The 20,058-nt window shown below is 42.6% G+C and overlaps 1 protein-coding gene across 2 annotated transcripts in view; it reads left to right on the top strand.

The window, feature by feature from the left end:
• ASH1L (ASH1 like histone lysine methyltransferase) overlaps positions 1 to 20,058 on the top strand; it is a 158,773-nt gene that overhangs the window by 48,073 nt on the left and 90,642 nt on the right. The window contains exons 1-2 of one of the 2 annotated variants that reach the window (XM_075907958.2): positions 567 to 1,586; positions 8,414 to 13,040. In XM_075907958.2, coding sequence (XP_075764073.2) covers positions 8,534 to 13,040 — 4,507 coding nt within the window. In that variant the 5' untranslated portion in view covers positions 567 to 1,586; positions 8,414 to 8,533. Of the gene's footprint in view, positions 1 to 566; positions 1,587 to 8,413; positions 13,041 to 20,058 lie in introns of those variants that run through there. The other variant, XM_075907956.2, reaches the window with a different exon arrangement.

Genomic DNA, 20,058 nt, shown 5'->3' with positions numbered 1-20,058 from the left:
ACTGGAGCCCCCAGAGCCGCCATCAACAGCCAACTTCTGCTGTGGCAGTTGCCCGCCACGTGGCAACTGCTGGAGCTGAAGCCGGCTGTAGCGGCTCTGAGGGTCAGGGCTTTTGGTGGACTGCTAACATTTTATTTGCATATCCGCATAGTTATTATTTGCCTTGCAAATATGCAAATAAAATGTTAATATGCCAAAAGTTTGTGAATGGGTTTGCTGGTCCACAGTATAAAAAAGGTTGGGAACCACTGATCTAAACTATGCATCTGCCTCTCACTACAGAAGGTGGACCGCCTACAACATTTACCAAGCTAGAGATTCACTTCCAGAACCATGTATCTTCTGCCTTCCTTTTTTTGGTTGTGGTTGTGTTTGTGTTTGTACAGCATCTAGCACAGGAGGCTCCTTAGTGCTGCAATAATACAAATAATTAATAGGGCAGTGCCACTTACTACTTAACTTTTATTAATATTTTAGTGACCCCTTCATCGCACTTCTGGGGGAGAGATTCCAAAGCAAAACAAAGAACAGTTGTGGTTGCTAAGTAAGAGCAAAGTTGCATTATTTTGAAAACTCGAGAATGTAATGGTACATAGAGACGTATATCCTAAACTTGCATTCCTCGTGTAAACATGCACATTATTCTTATTAATTTTTCATTAGTTGCTATACTTTAGTATTAGGTAATCATGCATGCTTATTGTGCAGCTGTGTTGTGGAAAATCTAAGCATAATTAGCAGTTTCTAGGCAAGACATCCAAGATGAGCTTTTATCTGTCAACATTTCTTGTTAGCTCTCTTTTAATAAAGACCCTTAGCATTTTACCTGGGTATTTCATGTTCGTAAGATCAACAGGAAAATAAGAAATATTGTCTTGAGTTATAAACCCTTATTTGCATACATTAAAAACAGTGCAGACTTTTCAAGCACAATATACAATAAGAGGAAGTGAAATGCTAAAATCAACTGAGCCTCATGTGAGCCAGCTTAGAACTGCAGAAACAAAAAAGAAAACAACCTTCTTAATTTGTGTCTATAAAACTGACCATGAGCCTGTCTGAACAAACTATTGCACCTTGAAAACACTTTACCCATTGAAAGCACACCCTGCTACGTTGTGGTGGGTCAACGCAAGGGAGAAAAGGTTTGGATTACTCCTTTTCCATTTAAGGGAGCATATGCTTCCATGCTGTTATTTTAGGAAATAAGAGTGGCACCTTGTTTAGTCTCCAAGGCTGTCGGACAGATCATGGCTGCCTCCACAGCTGTCTGTTTTGTGTGCGCAAAGAAAAAAAACTCCTCTGAAATGTGAAGCCCTAGTACAATTTACATAAGATTGCAGCTGCCATGGAGAAGCTGGGCTCAGTGCCAAGCTGTTCTCCATATTACAAAATCCCTCTAGCACTAGTAGCTTCCAAAGCAAACAACTGAGTAGTACCTGAAGGCATCAGCCCTCTGAAACAGTAGGGCCTGGAGGGCTGTGACCTGATAGCTTTTTGCTTTAGAAAGGACTTTAATCAAGAACACATCACTGCTTTGAGGAAGACTTTTGATTTCTGGAGTCACCCCTGGGATCAGCAGGGCAGTGAGTATTATGGAAAGTGACACTGAGCTACTGGGGCCTCCTCTATGCAGAAAATGTTAGGCAATTATCCCCCACGCTTGGTCTAGCACAGGTACTGGCAAGGATCTAAACTGTAATATTGGCTAACCACAGACACATATACTGCCATGTTGTCTGACCTACTCTGAGCAATGTTTGATGACATGGTTATCTACTATATATTTCAGCGTATTTGTGCATTTCTGTGTCCGTCTATCTGAGTCCATTTGTTCAAGAATTCCTCCTAAACAGTAAGAGCTATAACCACCAAATGTGGTATGCAGCTTCCTCTTATCACAGCTTAGAGCAAAGTCCAGGGTTTGGTTGTGCCAGGACAATGGGATGTGAGTGGAATGTGACTGTTTCTCATCAGACGAAAAGGGAGTGTGATAGCAGGGACAGTTATGCACACAAATGACCACAGGGGGTCAGCAAGCACAGTGTCCCAACTCCAGGGAGCAGCTGTTGGCCAGCAGCACAGCCTGGGACGGCCTTCCAGCCTCGTGGCCTGCCTGTCCAGGGAGCAACTAGTAGGCGGACCATGCATCTAGAGAAGCCAGCGAGCAGGTGAGCTGCACAGCCTCTGATGCCGCAGGCTGGCCATGGGAGCAGTTGCTGGCTGCCCCACCCTGAGCCCTCCCCACTGCCTTGAGGCCCCCAACTCCTGCACTCCCATTCCCTTCCTTGAGTCCCCCACTTCCTGTTCTGACTCCTGCGCCCCCTGCCCTGAGCCCCTCCTCATCTACAACCCTGACTCCTGTACCCCCCACACCCAAGCTGCCTGCCTTTCGCTCCCCCCCCTTCACATCCTCTGCCCCGTGCCTTGATAGACCCAAGCTATGCTGGGTAAGTCTTCTCATTTGTCTATACTAGCATTTGTGCCATTGCTAGGACTATTGCAGTTGCCTTGAAGCTGGATTAATATTGGAAGACTTATCCAAGTGATCAGTGTAGAGATCGCATGGAAGACAGTTTGAAGACAGGTTTGCAATCTCTCACTTCTGCCGTTTCTTTCCACCACCCCTTTCGCACTTTAATCCAAGTGCTCACACACAAAAGCCTAACTTTTGTAATATATATTAAACAGTTTAAAATATACCTTCAAAGAAGAAAACTTCCGTTTATTGAGATGGTTGCAGTTCTTCCTATGCAATCAAACATTCTTGCTATTAGCAACCCTCGTCCTCCTCTGTCGTTCGCCGTACCTGTTGTTCTTCATCTTCAATCAAATTATAAGCAGGGATGTGAAAGTGTAGCCATGTTCATGGTTAACTGGTGAGCTGGGGCTTATTGGTCCGTGTTCAGTTACAGTCTCCCAATATGCATGGGAAGCCAGCTTAAAAGCTGGTTCCTGGGTAGCTACCTGCTATCCCGCACTACTGCCTCTGTATCACTTAAATGCATTTTAACATCCTTAATTATAAGTACATCAAGGCAGTACCTCCCCTGTATATTAAGTGTTAATCTGGCAATTTACCACATTTTGGGGTGCTGTGAAACAAGCAAATGATGAGAGTTATGAGGGACTAAAACAATCATAGGTAATTGTTCAATCCTTGGGATATGTTTATAAGGGGAAGGAGGACTCCCTTTAATTCTGTGAGATCTGTGAAGTGAAAAGCCTTATTACTTCGGCAGTATTCGCAGGTTTGTGTAGGAACGTTTTAGAAATCACTTTTTTTAATTATAAAAATGTTTTTAATTTTTTTAAATCCTCGCTTTATTTGGACTCCAGACAGCTTTGTTGCAGTAAAAAATCTTTAGGTATTAAAAATATTTTGATTGGCTGAGCTCCTAAGTTATTTATAATGGGGAAAGGTGGTAAAATACTGTCTTTGCAGCTCAGTTGACGGTTTACGTGGTTCAGCAAGATAATCAGTCAGACAATAGCATGTGAGTGATTTATTTTTGTTTAGATAAATCACCTGATGTCACCAGCCCTCAATTATTTAACATTCTAGAGAATATGGTAAACAAAGCTGTTCTGTTGATCTAGGTTATAAATGTAGCCTTTCATAAAGGATTTGCGACTACAGTAGCAGCCTGTTGCCTATGGAGACAAAATGTTCTTAATATACATATGTCTCTCTTAATTGGATTTGTTTTATTTTATATTCAATGAACAAAATGAAATTGGTTTCCAAAAAAGGTGTTAAACCAGTTATTTTCTGTTAAAATACCTGTGATTAAGTGAGTGGTGCATTGGAATACAGGGGTTCCCTTGGGATTGTCACCCAGAGTGCTATTCATGCCACTGAGTGTGTCAGCCTGTTCTCTGGACCATTCCATTACCGTATCCTGCTGGACCAGAAGCAGTGGTCTCCCCCAGCCATGGCATTGTCACACAGCCTGCAGAGCATCACAGACACTGAAACAGCTCAGCTATGGGAGGTTTTAGCTATAGGGACATTGATTGCACCTAGGACCACAGCCCACAAAGAGGACCAAAACCCCAAATAAATCCATCTTACTCTATATAAAAGTTCTACACAGAGAATACTTATAAGTTTTCCCTCTTATCAATGAAAAAGAGAAGTGCACAGTGGTTGCTCTCCCCCTCCCTTCCTCTCCCTTTCCCTGGTAACAGTTATTTAAATTGGCCTTGATAATAAACAAAAGTATTTTTATTAAGTATAAAAAGTAGGATTTAAGTGATTGGAAAGGAAAACAGACAGATCAAAGTAAGTTACTAAGCCAAAATAAACAAAACACGTCAGATAATCCTAATACACTTTTTTACATGCAATACAACTTATTACATGCAAATTCTTACCCTAACATTTGTTCTAATCATCTCTTTCACAAGCAAAGCAGTCTACTAGCTTGGACTCAATCCTTCCCCCATTCAGTCTTAGATGTTTCCAGCAGGAATTTTGTGTGATAACTTGGGGAGAGGCTCCTGGCATCTGACCACTACCCCTATTGTTTGGTCCCTCTTCCTCCTTTATAACTGTTTTGGCTTTGTGCTCAGTTCATTTTTCTCACCTTGAGTGGAATAATACCAGAAGCAAAATGGGTTCTAACATCAGATGGCATGGTCACATGTCTTGGTAGAACCAACCACAGTTTGGGCTTACAGGAAAAACAAAACCATTCACAAGTCATTGACTTGATCACCAAGCCATTAAGTTCTCAAAAGAACAATAATGGCTTTTACTAGAATACCTGGACTAATAACATAGGTGCCCACTTAATATATCTAACTCACATACAAGAAAGATACATGCACAAAATTAGAATATGCATATTCAGCAGATTATAACTTTAAAAATGCTATGTTACATAATGTACTTTACCTAAAACATCTTTGAGGTATGCACGTTCATATTCATAAGCCCATTTTCATAAAGCATAGGAGGCCATGACAAAGTGGGTTTTTTTAACTGGTACTTGGCTTCAAAACTAGTACAGAGGCCTGGTTTCTGGAATTGCAGAGAAAAATACAGATTTCTCCCAAGCTTTTCAGAGTGAGTGCCATTAATTTCTGTAGAATCTGTGCTCATTTTAAAAACAAAGTTTCAAGATCCTGACCTCCCCTCCCATCCAAGACTAGTTTTATCTGTGCCTTTCTCAAAAAGTATATTGCAGGCAATCAAAACCTGTGCACATGCTTTGTCCAAATTCATACATTACTTGAAGGGGACAGTTTGAGTTCTTACAGTTTGGAACAACTTTTTTCAAATACGACTGGATGGTAAACGAACTGCAGTGTTGTCTCCCTAAATATGTCAACAGACACACAAACTATCTACTGCTGCTCAATTCTTTCCAAAGTGCAACACAATGAGAATAGATTGGCCGTCTCCATTTTCACTCCTATTTAGATCCTTTTTGGAAAATTTTCCTGTTTTGTGAAACTGACAAGAATCAAATCAGTTTTGCTACAGAGCCATTTAAGAGAGCTCTGAGTTGAGCAGCAGCAGAGACAGGCACTGGAACTGTTGACTGAGAAGCAGGACATACAAGAGAGAGTTGGGAGAACAGTAGAGTAGCTGAGGCACCTTTCTGAAGAAAACAAGAAGCCATGGGTTTAAAGGATGGACATACACACACACATGGGTTTAAAGGACAGGGACCCACACACAGAATGTGCACCTTGTCCCTTCTGACAGTGTAAGGGTTTGTTTACCACTCTTGCTACCCAAAAGCTTTTAGAAAATATGGAGCAGAGTCCTGGGACAGTATCTTGGTGAGATGTTTAGTATATTTCCCAATCCTAGCAGCTCAGGGGGGCAGGGATTGCTTCTCATTATGGTTTTGCTCCAGGCAGTAGGCGATCAAATATTTCACTGTCTGGTAAAATTTCTAAGCCCTATGTTTTGGAGCATGGGGAGGAGAGGTTGATGGGCTACATTAGAAAGAGAAATACAGCATATAAAAAGAATTGGAGAAGAAAGGAGAAACATGAAATATCAAAGTCAGAATACACAGCAAAGCAAAAGGGAAAGAGAGCGCTATGGGAGGGATGGGGGAAGAGAAAGAAAGAGAGAGGGGAACAAGAAGAAATATACTGTTGGCTTAAAATTTTCCAAAATAAGAGCCAAAAATTAGGCTCCCAGGTGTCCAGCAGACTGGCTCATAGGCAGTCATGCCTAGTGATTGGAATCCAAGTGCCAGAGACAAGGGGCAAGACAGAGTTGAAGTCAGGAATCAGAGTTGAGGGTCTGGACTGAAGTCAGAACCAGGGACTGAGAGAGGGTCAGAGTTGAGAGTTAGAGCCGAGGATCAGGGCTGGATTACTAGAGTCAGAGATGGAAGGAGCAGGGCTCAAGATAGGAGTGAGGCTAGGTGAAAACAAGGTCGGAGCAGAAGCAGGCTGCATAGGGAAGTAGAGTCCCATGGGCATGTGTGCTGAGTGGCCAGCAAGAAGCTCCTGCTGCTAGATTTAAGAGCTGGCTTGCTCAGCCAGTCAGGCAGGGTGGTCCATCAGGCAGCCTGGCTGGCTCAGAGTACTGAGCACGTGCAGCTGAGGTCCTTACTCCTGACACTAGGTGCCTTAGTTATGGAGTTGTCAAAAGTGCTTACGTGAAGTGGAAGCACAAATCCTATTGACTGCACATGAACATAGGAGCCTAAACTGAGGTCATGTCTACACTATGCAGCTTGTAGCAACAAAGCTGTGTTGACTTAGCCCTGTTGCTAAACATTGGCATGTGTGAATACTGCTAGCCCCCATGAGCAGCTTTCACTTGATTGGCACGAGAGCGCTCCTGCTAACAAATCATCATTCACACTTGCACGTGCCATGGCAAAACTTTTGTCATTCGAGGGAGGGAGTTTAAGCACCCATGAATGACAGAAGTTTTATCAATCAATTGCAAGTGTAGACATAACCTTAGACTCCTTATTTTAATCAAAATTCTGGCTGTTGAAGGCCATATAAAACAGTGGGTGAAGTCAGGAAGGGGAAAATGGCCTGTCAAAAGCACAAGAGATTGGAATAAGTAAGGCTGGTCAAAAAGAACATTGCTAAGGTATTATAATTACTAACATTGCCCATCCCATTGTGATGGTAGACATACACATGGTCTCCTCCCTCCCCACTGCTCCTAGGGCTGGGGAGCCTTGGGCCATGAGGTCTCCTGCTTCCCCACTGCTCCCGAGGGTGGGGAGGCTCAGGCCATGCAGCCTCTTCCCTCCCCCTCTGCTCCAGGGATACTGGGGTGCTCTCATGCTCTTCCTCTCCCCGTGATGGGGGGGGGGGGCTCAGCAGAGGGGGCGGGGCTGGGGCCTGCCTACCCCTAGAAACTTCTCAAGTCTTCTCAAATGTTCTCTGTGACAGACACCTCTCCTTTTATTCTAGTATGGATTCAATTCACATCACTGATATATTTCAACAATTTTGTTTTACAATATTTGAGCAGCTGTATTGCTTGTCGCCTCCTGTTCACCAACTAGTAAGTTAATTGTGGTGACATTTGTATATATTCAATAAATATTTGTCCTGCTCTTTGGCCAGCCTTAGGCTTGTGTAATTTATAAAATTGATTAAGTACAGCAAAAATAAACAGTATACAATATTTTGTATTAATTTAAATGTCAGGGAAAACAGTGTTAGGTGGGCATAGAAGCTCCAATATTTTTCACCCTGGATAATAGGCTTAATCCTCAGGCCACTGTGTGTCAGGTAAGTTTCTGCAAGCCTTGTACTTTGTATTTCATTACCTGATCACTATAAAGAATGAGTGTCAATTCTTGCCCCAGCTCCCGACAGCTTTTTTGAACTTCTTTGGATTAAGGCACAGCTGTAAGAATTTTGGTAGTCTCTAGTCCTCATGGAGTTTGGTACATTTTACCACAGTCAGCAGCCTTCTGTGGTGAAAGTGTGTGACCATAATTGTAGTAAGTGTTGATATTGGAGCTGAGGGATATTGATGGAACTGTGTGTGGTTGAATTTACAACAGTGCCTGCCCATACTAAGGATATGTACTGTATCTACTGGATTGGGGCCTCCCCTGGGGCTACCATAATGCATATAATAATAGTTCAGGGAAGTATTATTGTTCACTTTCATGAGCACTAACTATATTAAACAATATTTCAGATCAGTAGAACAGGTTAAATTACTTGTGCTAGGTATTGCAGAGGTGTATGGTTAATAGTTGTTTTATAAAACCCTGTACTTGTCCACTGAAATCTGTTCTTTTAGAAATGACACAGTCCGTTGAGATGCATCCTCTCATTCAAAGAGATCCCTTATCCAACAGCAATAAATTAATTACATCAGCACAACAGGATAGAATGATTAGAGAAAATTTACTTTTGTTTTTCTCAGGTTCTAAAGTATTTTTCTTATTTAAACTTTTAGGATCCTTCAAAGCTTTGCAAGAAAGTGGGAGAAATTGCACCAGTTGAATTCCATGCTGAGGAAAACCTACAAGGAGAAACAAGTCCTGCATCTAAGAAACTTTCTCCGTTACCCACTCAAATGACAGATTATGTAAAGTCATCTCCTTCTGCTCTTGTCGGTAGCCGTGATCCTGACTTGAAGGATAGAGCACAAATTAATGGAGCAACAACCGTAACAGAAAAATTGGCTCAACTCATTGCAATTTGCCCCCCCTCCAAGTCTTCCAAAACAAAGCAGAAGAAGCCAGGAACTGGAACTTCATCTGGGTTGGTTAAAAACTCTGGGAAGAAGCCACCAGGAACTGGAACTGTAGCTGGACTGGTTAATAAGGACTTAGTAAAGAAATTGCCAGGAACTAGCCTTGCTGCTGGATTGGACTCAGGGAAGAAGCCACTGGGGACTGGCACTGCAGCCATATTGGTTAACAAAGACTCTGGGAAGAAGCCGCCAGGGATTGGCCCTTCAGCTGGACAGATTAACAAGGACTCTGGAAAGAAGTCACCAGGGATTGACACTCCAGCTGCATTAATTAACAAGGACTCTGGGAAGAAGCAGCCAGTGACTAGCTCTGTGGCTGTTTTAGTTCATAAGGACTCTGGGAAGAAGCCACCAGGGATTGGCATCCCAGTGGGATTGGTTAACAAGGAATTGGGAAAGAAGTCACTGGGGATTGGTGCCCCAGTGGGATTGGTAAACAAGGAGTCTGGGAAGAAGCTGCTGGGAATTAGCACCCCAGCAGGATTGATTAACAAAGACTCTGGGAAGAAGCTGCTGGGGATTGGCACCCCAGTGGGACTAGTGAGCAAGGACTCTGGGAAGAAACTGCCAGGCACTTCAGCAGGATTGATTAACAAGGACTCTGGAAGTCTGAAAGCTGATTCTGTCAGTCCTGCTTCTGAGACCTTCAAGCTTTCTTGCAGCACGAACCTCAGTAATCTCGAAAGCCATGAGACTACAGAATTCTTGAAAGATAACACCAACAGTAAAACTTTTGAGAAACATATTATAAGACAGAATAAAGATAATATCTTGGAAAAGATTTCACTTCGAAAAGAGGTTTCTGGCATAGACAAAGAAATATTTAATGAAGGAACCTGTATTCAGCAGGACAGTTTCTCATCCAGTGAAAAGGGCACTTATGAAACATCTAAGCATGAAAAGCAGCCTCCAGTGTATTGCACTACACCAGACTTTAGGACAGGAGGAGCTTCAGATGTCTCTACAGCAAAGTCCCCGTTTAGTGCTGTTGGAGAGGGAAACCTCCCATCACCCTCACCCACAGTGTCTGTTACTACCTTAAACAGGAGCCCCACAGCAACCTCCTCTCAGTTAGCTTCAAATCCAGCATATGTAAGTACCACCACAGATCTGTTAGAAGGCATTTCGGAGCAGATTGGGAAGACTCAGTTTTCTTCGGACAGTACACTTTTGCACCTGAACCGATCATCAGCTCACAGTCTGAGCACTGATTTTAAAGGTGTGGATAAAGAATTACATGATTTAAAAGCCACACGTACAGAGACCACAAGAACTAGTCCCTCCATAGGGAAAAAAAACAGTCTGACAACTGAATCAAATGTTCATGCTACCGTCACCTCTTCAGTTGTTAGCTTCACAAGTTTGTTTAATACCAAACAGTTTCTAAAGATTGGTGCAATAACTGCATCAGGGAAACCTTGCCAAGGAGCTGAAGACCTAAGTGCTACTCAGTCAAAATCTTTAAAGAAAAGAAAAGGAAGGAAACCACGGTGGACTAAAGTGGTGTCTAGAAACATGTGTCGGCCTACAAAGGGTCTAGAATTAGAAAGGTCAGAGCTTTTTAAAAACATTTCGTGCAGTGCACTATCCAACAGTAGTCTGGAGCAAGCTAAATTCTTGAAAAATATAGGGTCAACTTCATTTGTAGAGCATGAATTTGTCAAACATCAGTTGCCAAAACTGAGCAAGTCCAACGGTGGACAGTCTCTGGCTCTGTTAACTGAAGCTGACAAACAGACTCAAAAATTTTATAGTACTCACAAACCGCCCTCCAGTGTGTGTGTGTCAGGTGACCTCTTGCCAGACTTTTATAAACCCAAAAGAGGAAGGCCTAAATCAAAGGAGATGCCCCAGCTGGAAGGTCCCCCAAAGAGAACCCTAAAAATCCCAGCATCAAAAGTTTTCTCAGTGCAATCAAAGGAAGAACAAGAGCCTCCTGTTCTGCAACCCGAGATAGAAATTCCCTCCCTAAAACAAAGCTTAGCGGGACAGATTTTTCCTAAGAAGAGAGGGCGACCCAAAAGGCAGATCAGATCAGCTCTTAAAATGAAACCACCTATTCTGTCTGTAGCACCTTTTGTTGCGACAGATAATTTAAACAAAATGGAGTCTGAAAGTGATCAGCAATGTAGTGGGGATTTTTTTGAGAGGAAGGAACAGGTCAGAGATCCAGAGGAAGCCCAGAATACTAATATGTGTAGCATGAGAGACCCTGAGGCAGAATCAGATAGAAAAGTTATCAAGAGAAATAATGGGCAATTAATGAAAACAATTATCCGAAAAATAAACAAAATGAAAACCTTGAAGCGAAAAAAGCTTTTGAATCAAATCCTCTGTAGCACAGTGGAACCAAATAACAAAGGGAAAGTGCAATCCAAAGTCCACAATACAGTGTCAACCCTTGCTGCCACATTTGGTTCAAAATTAGGCCAGCAGATAAATGTTAGCAAGAAAGGAACCATTTACATAGGAAAGAGAAGAGGTAGGAAACCAAAAACTGTCCTGAATGGTATTTTAACTAGTAATTCTGCCAGTTTAACTATTCTAGAGAATACTACCCAGCAAACAGCTGGGACACCCCTGGGACATGTACTTCCTCCTTTGCTGCCTTCAGCAGCTAATAATTCAGAGGTTCTTCCATCTCCAGTGTGCTCTCAGTCTTCAGCAGCCAGTGGGGGGCAAAGCCCTGTCAGCAGCGATGCAGGATTTGTGGAGCCCAGTTCAGTGCCATACTTACATATACACTCCAGACAAGGAAGTTTAATTCAGACCCTTGCAATGAAAAAGGCCTCCAAGGGAAGGAGGAGATTATCTCCTCCTACTTTATTGCCGAACTCTCCTTCTCACTTAAGTGAACTGACATCGCTGAAGGAAGCCACTCCTTCACCAATTAGTGAGTCTCACAGTGATGAGACAGTCCCCAGTGACAGTGGAATAGGAACAGATAATAACAGTACTTCAGACCGAGCAGAGAAATTCTGTGGGCAGAAGAAGAAAAGACATTCATTTGAGCACGTTTCCCTCATTTCCCCTGACACCTCCACAGTTTTAAGTAGCCTAAAAGAAAAACACAAACATAAGTGTAAGCGCCGGGGTCACGATTACCTCAGTTATGATAAAATGAAAAGACAGAAACGAAAAAGGAAAAAGAAATACCCTCAGCTCCGAGGTAGGCAAGACCCCGATTTCCTCGCTGAGTTAGAGGAACTAATAAGTCGGTTGAGTGAAATAAGAATAACCCACAGAAGTCATCATTTTATACCCCGAGACCTACTGCCTACTATTTTTAGGATAAACTTCAATAGCTTCTATACTCATCCAACCTTTCCTTTAGATCCTTTGCACTACATTCGGAAACCTGATTTAAAGAAGAAGAGAGGCAGACCCCCCAAGATGCGGGAGGCTATGGCAGAAATGCCTTTCATGCATAGTCTTAGTTTTCCTCTTTCCAGTACTGGATTCTATCCCTCTTATGGCATGCCTTATTCTCCTTCTCCCCTTGCAGCTACTCCAATAGGACTAGGTTATTATGGAAGGTACCCTCCAACTCTTTATCCTCCACCACCTTCTCCTTCTTTTACTACCCCACTGCCACCACCTTCTTACATGCATGCAGGCCATTTGCTTCTTAATCCTGCCAAATACCACAAGAAGAAGCATAAGCTTCTACGTCAAGAAGCCTTCCTCACAACTAGCAGGACTCCACTCCTGTCTATGAGCACCTATCCCAGTGTTCCACCTGAAATGGCTTATGGCTGGATGCTTGAGCATAAACACAGACATCGTCATAAACATAGAGAACATCGTTCTTCAGAGCAACCACAGGTTTCCATGGACACTATAACTTCTAACAGCTCTTCCAGAACAGTCCTGGAATCCTTGAAGCGCTACAGATTTGGAAAGGAAGCTGTTGGTGAGAGATACAAACATAAAGAGAAACACAGATGTCATATGTCTTGTCCGCACCTTTCACCTTCTAAGGGTTTGCTAAGCAGAGAGGAACAATGGGTCAGGAGAGAACCTTCGGAGTCTAACTCTTTAGCATTGGGATTACAGACACCATTACAGATCGACTGTTCTGAAAACTCTGCAGGTCTGTCCTTGGGAGGATTCACCCCTAGTTCTGAGCCAGCTAGCAGTGATGAACACACAAATCTTTTCACGAGTGCAATAGGCAGCTGCAGAGTCACTAACTCTACCAGCAGTAGTGGACGTAAAAAATTAACTGACAGTCCTGGACTCTTCAGTACACAGGAGGCTTCACTCAGCCGACCTCTCAGAAAGGACCCGTTGCCTTCTATTGAAAAGGCACTACAGCCACTGTCAGGTAGGACAGATTTCTGTGGTACCTCCCTTCTCGATGGTAGTGTTCCTATAGTGTTCCATATCTAATAAGGCCATTTTTATAAAGTTTGGTGGCAAAAGTTACAATGGTTTATAAACATTTTCCTATGTTAGAAAACTACCAGTATAATGGAGCTCTGAAATACCGTGTTTCACTTTGAGCATCTCCACAGTATTGGAACACTGTCCAGTATAGTACTAACTACAGTTTATTGGACAGTCTGACACATAGAAGTACTATCAAGATTACCCAAGTGGAATTTCACATAGTCCTTTATTACTGTTTTCTTGGAACAATACCATCCTTATGATTAAGGATGCACTTTCCTTTTACAAGCTCCTATTGAGCACTTTGAACTTCCTGGGAAAATTGTTCTTTGGGTTGAAATTTCTCATGCTTGATTCCAGTCTAAAGGAAAAGGATGTTGTTTTTCTGGTTTGGTTTATTTGTTTAATTTGGTAAAATTGTATTTGGCTGGTTTTGAGCTAGCCAGTAATACACTTGTCCCCATGCTGTAAGAATTTTTTTTTTAAACTCTTAGCTAATTCAGTGCAGTCTTATAGAGTAGTAATAGTAATAAAGTAACTATAAGTGATTACCATCTTTTTGTGCAACAGATCCTGTACCCTTTTGTGTTTGTAAATCATACCTGCTTGTTTAATCAAATATTTTTTCTGTTTTACTCCCCATAGTGATACAGAGTCAATGCAGTTATGGGAGAGTCAGCTGGATTCTTTGATAGTCTGTACATTAACGGAATTATTAACTAAATTTCAGTTGCAAAATCTTTATTACTGGTGACTAAGCACTTGGTGTGCTTTGCTACTTATAATAATCTCACACATACTTTATGCTTACCCTATCTGTTTTTTACATCCACCTGTTGTGTCTCATATTAAAGTTAAATTATGAACTCTTTGGGACAAGATCTTTGCCTAAGTTATGTTTACAATGCTTACTACAGTGCAGCTTAGATGCCTACTGCAAAATAATCACAGAATAAACGGTGGTGTCATCCATGAGCAAAGAAAATTCATCTTTATATTAATACTTCAGGTTGGTTTGCATAATTGATAAGTTATCTATCTTTTTACTTGTATCTTGAGTGAAGTTGAAGTAAAAGCTAACATGAAACAATAAACATAGAATCTCGCGATGGCATTTTTACTGAATTAAGTTCAGAATGTATATACACTCTAAAATTTTCAAATGTGTTTGCAAAGGTATTGTAGCCGTGTTGGTTCCAGGATATGAAATGCACAAGGTGGGTAAGGTGATATCTTGGACCAACTTTTGTTGAAGGAAGATACAAACTTTCAAACTACATGGAGTTCTTCAGATTTGGGGAAAGAAATCAGAATTTCTGAGCTAAATACACAGTAGTTGAGCATAAGTGGTAACACGTTGTAGGATATCACTTGAGATGGTGAGTGGGCAATAAGGGTTAGATTAAACAACAAGGAGTCCTGTGGCACTTTAATTACTAATAAATTTATTGGGGCATAAGCTTTTGTGGGCTGCAGTTCATTTAGTCAGATCCATAAAATGAAAGATTCAGATGGCAGGGATACATACATACAGAGATGGGAGTTTTACAATGGTGCAAATGAGAGTAATTCATTCAGGGTGGATGTGGCTCACTTCCAACGGTTGATAAGGTAAGAATACCTAATGGGGAAAATTGCTTATTATAATGGGAGAGCCATTCCCAGTCCTTACTTCAGACCCAGTCTGATGGTGTAAAATTTACATATGAATTCTAGCACAGCAGTTTGATGCTGAAGTCTTTTTTGAAGTTTTTTGCTCAAGTGTAACTTTCAAGTCTGTAACTGTGTATCCAGGAAGGTTAAAGTCCTTTCCTTACAGTTCTTGTATGTTACCATTCTTGGTGTCTGATTTGTGTCCATTTATTCTTTTGCGTAGATGCTGTCCAGTTTGTCCAGTGTACATGACAGAGGGGCATTGCTGGCACATGATGATATGCAAATGAACAAGCCCTTGATGGTATAGCTGATGTAGTTAGGTCGTATGATTGTGTCACTAAAGTAAATATGTGGACAGATTTGGCAACAGCGTTTGTTGCAGAGTTTGGTTCCTTGGTTAATGTTTCCATGTGTGGTGTGCAGTTAGTGGTGAGTGTTTGTTTCAGGTTGGGGGGCTGTCTGTAAGCGAGGACTGGCCTGCCTCCCAGGATCTAAGATAGCAAGGGATCACCATCTAGGATAGGTTGTAGTTTCTTGATGATGTGTAGGAGAGGTTTTAGCTGGGGGCTGTAGGTAATGGCTAGTGACGTTCTGTTGCTTTCTCTGTTGGGCCTGTCCTTTAGTACATGAATTCTGAATAATGGTATGCAAAAGGAATTTGAAAATGGACCATTTTAAGGGCTAGCAAGCAGGTGTGTGCTACTGATCATTATAATGAGCCATGAAACCAGTGTCTGTGATAAGTCCATGGTTTTAGTGTACAGCAGCATTCCCAGAGTCCACATTTGGAAGTGGTGTTTAACAGGCTTCCTTTGAGGATGAGTGTTGAAAAATTAGATATGGTGTGATCACTTTGTGAAAAGGATTTACTTATGGGTGATATTTTCTGTTATATTTTCTATCCCTTTCCTAATAGCCCCTTGCATGGTTAGCTTTTTTGACTGCCACTGCACATTGAGAAGATGTTTTCAGTAATCTATCCACAATGACTCCCAAAGTTTCTTTCTCAACAGGTATCCACTAATTTAGATCCCATCATTTTGTATGTATATTTGGGTTTATTTTTTCCAATGTCTTTTACTTGGTATTTTCTACTATTTAATTTCTTCTTTTGTAGTCCAGTCATCCAGTTTTGTGAGATCCTTTGGTAACTCTTCACAGTCAGCCTTAGACTAATTATTTTGAGTAATGTAGAATTGTCTGCAGACTTTGTCACCTCACAGTTTACCACCTTTCCCAATTATTTCGGAATATGAATAGGGATGTTAGATTGCATGTAATTGAATAGTTGTGTAACCGCATGAAATTTTAGTGATTGCACGACTATTTGATAGTCCCTGGAGGCAGGGCCAGCAGCCAGTGTGCTTCCAGAGCCACCCCCGGGGAGCACCCGCCACCTTGCACTGCTGCCTCTCTAGCAAAGGCAGCAGCGTGGGGTGGCAGGCAAGAGCTGGTCAGCGAAGGGAGCCACTTTAAAACCAGCTTCCCACACAGATAGATCCACCTACTGCAGAGCAGCAGCCCCTGTCCACGGGGGAATCCAAGCCCCCATTGACAGAGGGTGCTCCCTGGCAGTGGCCCCTGTCCATGGGGGGTCTGAGCTCGCGGACAGAGGCTACTGCTGCTGAGCAGCCTCTGTCCGCAGTGAGCTCAGACCCACCACAGACATGGGCTGTTCTGTGGGTCCCAGAGCAGCCTCTGTCCATGCAGAGCCCACGTCATGGCAGACGAGGATGCTTTATGGCAGCCTTCCTTGCTCTCACACATCCCACACTGCTGCCTCTGATAGAGGCAACAACGTGGGGGGGAGAGGGGTAGGTGGCACTGCAGAACTGGTGCTGTGGGGAACCAGCTTTTAAGCTGCTTCCCCCAGCACCAGCTCCTGCCTCTTCCCCCTCACTGTCTCTGTAGGAGGCAGGGAGAGGAAGGGCAGGTGGGTCTGTGGAGCTGGTATGCACAAAAGGCAGATCCACACATGAATTGGCTCCTGTCTACCCCCTGACCCTCCACGCTGCTGCCCCTCTATCAGAGACAGCAGTGCGGGGGGCGTGGAAACAGGCAGATCTGATGCTTGTGGGGAGCTGGTTTCTAAGCCAGCCCCTAATGGGCACTAGTTCCCACCACCCCTTGCTGCTTCTAATACAGAGGCAGCAGGGCGGGGGATTGCATTTGACAAGGTTAAATGATAAGCCCGGCCTTATCGACGACTCATGTAGTCATCTACACGTTGACATCCTTAAATATGAGTCGCATAAGTAGGACAGAATCTTGGGGAATTTAGCTATTTCTCAACCTTTGTTTTCACTGTGGAGAACTGACCAGTTTATTTTCAATCTTTGTTTCCTGTCTTTTAACCAGTTACTGATTCATGAGATCTTTCCCCCCACCCCATAACTCCTTACTTTGTTTAAGAGGCTTTGGTGTAGGACCTGTTCAGAGACTTTTTGAAATTCCACCAATTTGTTGACCCCCTTAAATAATTTTAATAGGTTGGTGAATTGATGTAAGTAAAGTGATTCCTGATGTAAAAACATCTACATAAACAGATTGGATGTGCCATATTTGATAGCAAAGCAGTGGTCTGTATTAGGGTTGTGAATGTTTAGCCAGTTAACCAGAAGGGACTGGAGCAACCAGTGCGGCCCATGCCAGTGGCGCAGAAGCTGGTGCAGTCCAGCAGTGGGCAGGTGAGGAGCTGCACCAGCCATGCTGGAGTAGTCCACCCACCCACATCCCCCTTTAATCGGTTAACTAGTTAAACAATATGTTTAACCCGTTAACCAATGAAATGGGATTTTACATCCCGTGTGTGTGTGTGTGTGTGTGTGTGTGTGTGTGTGTGTGTGTGTGTGTGTGTGTGTGTGTGTGCGCTTGACCACATCATAACTTGTAAAGAAGGTAGCCTCAACCTCAACTCCTTATTAATCTGTGGGGGGGAACCTAGAAACACAAAAACAAGATGTCTCCTCTTCAGGTGCTGGGGTAGAAAGCAGAGACAGTTATATTAGGTAGAGCAAACTTTCAAGTTTTCTAACATAGAACTGTGCTCAAACAGGCATTATTTTGAAGTTGCTTGTCAATGTCACAAGCTGCCAATGGCTCCAGTGTGTTCAAAACTTTCTGTGTCTAAGATAAAAATTGAAAATTAATTAAACAACGGATCCATTTGATTGGTCTTTCCAGGATCCACTTAAAGCTACAACCATCACTAATCACCTTCCTGAAAATCAAATGAACATTACAGCCTTACAAGTAGCAGCAAAGGCCATTATGAACAGTGTAAGTAGGATCCTTGCAGCATAATTACGAACTGACGTATTGAAAGAGATTCCCCTCTTGAAGGAGTCCTGGAGATTATCATTAAAGTCAAGTGGCATAGTCAGCCTGAAATGTTACCTAAGGGCAGGGAGTGGCAAATTAGACTTCTTGTGTATTGCAGTAATAGAAAGTTGTCTGTCATGTAAAGAAATGCATTTGCATGTAAAGAAGTAGACAAGTGATTAATCCGAATTAGTTAAATTTTTACTACACAAGTATATATACAACGCGTTGGGATAGTGAGATGAAGGTTTTTTTTAAATTGTCAATGAGACTGTTTATTTTATTCCTCCTGTAAAAGAGTTGCTTATTTATCATGAGTAAAATGCTGTAGGTCTTCCTGGAAGTAAAACTATGTTTTACTTACTTTTTTACACCCACCCACCTGGTGTTGCCTAGGTCTTTATGGGAGCCCCGGGGGTGAGGGCAGGAGGCTAGGAGGTGTCGTGGGGCCTCAGGACAGAGGGTGGGAGGTACAAGACTCAGGGCCGGGAGTGCACTCCTCCCAAGGTACCGGGGTTGTGCTGCCCTAGCCACTCCTCCCAGGAGTCAGGGGCTGCACTGCCCAGCCCTCCAGATTGCAGTTCCTGGGGGACAGGGCTGTCCAATCCCCTCTCTCCTCCTGCTGGCCAGCCTTCCTGGTGTCCCAGCTGGCAGGCGACCCCACTATCCAAAGACCTCTCGCACTTCCCAACTCCCTACCCTGAGTCCTGCCACCCTACTTCCTGCCATGAATACCCCACCCTGGCCCTGACTCCTGCACCCCCATCTTCCTGTCCTGAGCCACTCCTCACTTCCCAACTCTGACTCATAACTTCAAACTCTGGTATATCTTGCCCTTCTAGGGCTTATAAAAGTGCTGTGCCCCCCAATGGAAAGCTGAAAATCTTCACTTTCCAGTGATACAAAGATCTCATTTCTAGCTCTTCTACCCATTGTAACTTCAGGACTGAATAGTGTCCAGCTTGGGCTTCAGAAATGGAAGGGAGATTCCATATTTGGAAGGGAAAAAAACTAAGGCATTTGATTGGCAGGTTGAAATTTTTAAAATAATGGCAGTTTAAAGCTGCTCTGAGAGACTTGGAATGTTAGGATAAAAAATGATTTTTGGCAATAATCTGCAATTCTGTCCAGTTAGTGGGAGAGTACATTTCAGGAGTCCTGCTTCCTTACATGTATACTACATTGCAAAGGTAATATGTGATTCTTGTAATAAAAGACCACATTATAATACATATACATGGGGGGCAGAACTAAGGTTGCACAGACAACTTTAATATTATTGATGCCCGTCTTTTGAATATTGAGCTATTCAGCCTTAACAGTCTTTAATTTAGTATTTTTATATGGAATTATGTACATAATTTAGCTACCAAATGTAGGTATAGAGGTGCTTCCTTTTCTGCCTTTAGCAAGGAACAAAATTGTGGTAATTTCAAAAACTGAAAAGATAGCAAATAAACTAGCAAAAGTCAAAGCTTATTGCTTAGATGTGTTCAATTATTAGTTCTTAAATCATGGAAAGTAGGGATGTAAAATCCTATTGAATTAGTTAACCTCTTAATGTTTACATTTAATCGGTTAATATTTAAATGGGGGAGGGCCCTGGGCCTGCTGCAGACAAGGATTGCTCTGGCTGGGCTGGAGCACGCTTGCCCACGGTGCTCCCTGTACCCACCATGCACGAGGGCTCTTCCAGCCCCCACCAGTTAACCTTAACCAGTAACCCTCACCCTTAACAACCCTAATGGAAGATAATTGTTAAAGAAAGGACAACAAACATGACTCTGGCTGTTTAATGCCAATTATAGGAGATATTTTATTGCTCAGTGAACTACCATCTTGCAGAAATTAGATTAAGATTAACTGTTCGTCTCTGTGTTTGTTTAAAAAGTGTATTCAAGTAAAATGTATTAGTTGTTTGAAGCACTACTTGCTGTTATGACCCAGTGATCCAATTTAACCCATATAAAATGCCA

The sequence above is a fragment of the Pelodiscus sinensis genome, chromosome 22 (genome assembly GCF_052426305.1).
Source record: "Pelodiscus sinensis isolate ZL-2025 chromosome 22, ASM5242630v1, whole genome shotgun sequence".
In the NCBI taxonomy this organism is placed as follows: domain Eukaryota; kingdom Metazoa; phylum Chordata; order Testudines; family Trionychidae; genus Pelodiscus; species Pelodiscus sinensis.
The sequence above is the reverse complement of the archived record's forward strand: the minus strand, read 5'-3'. Positions and strand labels throughout refer to the sequence as shown.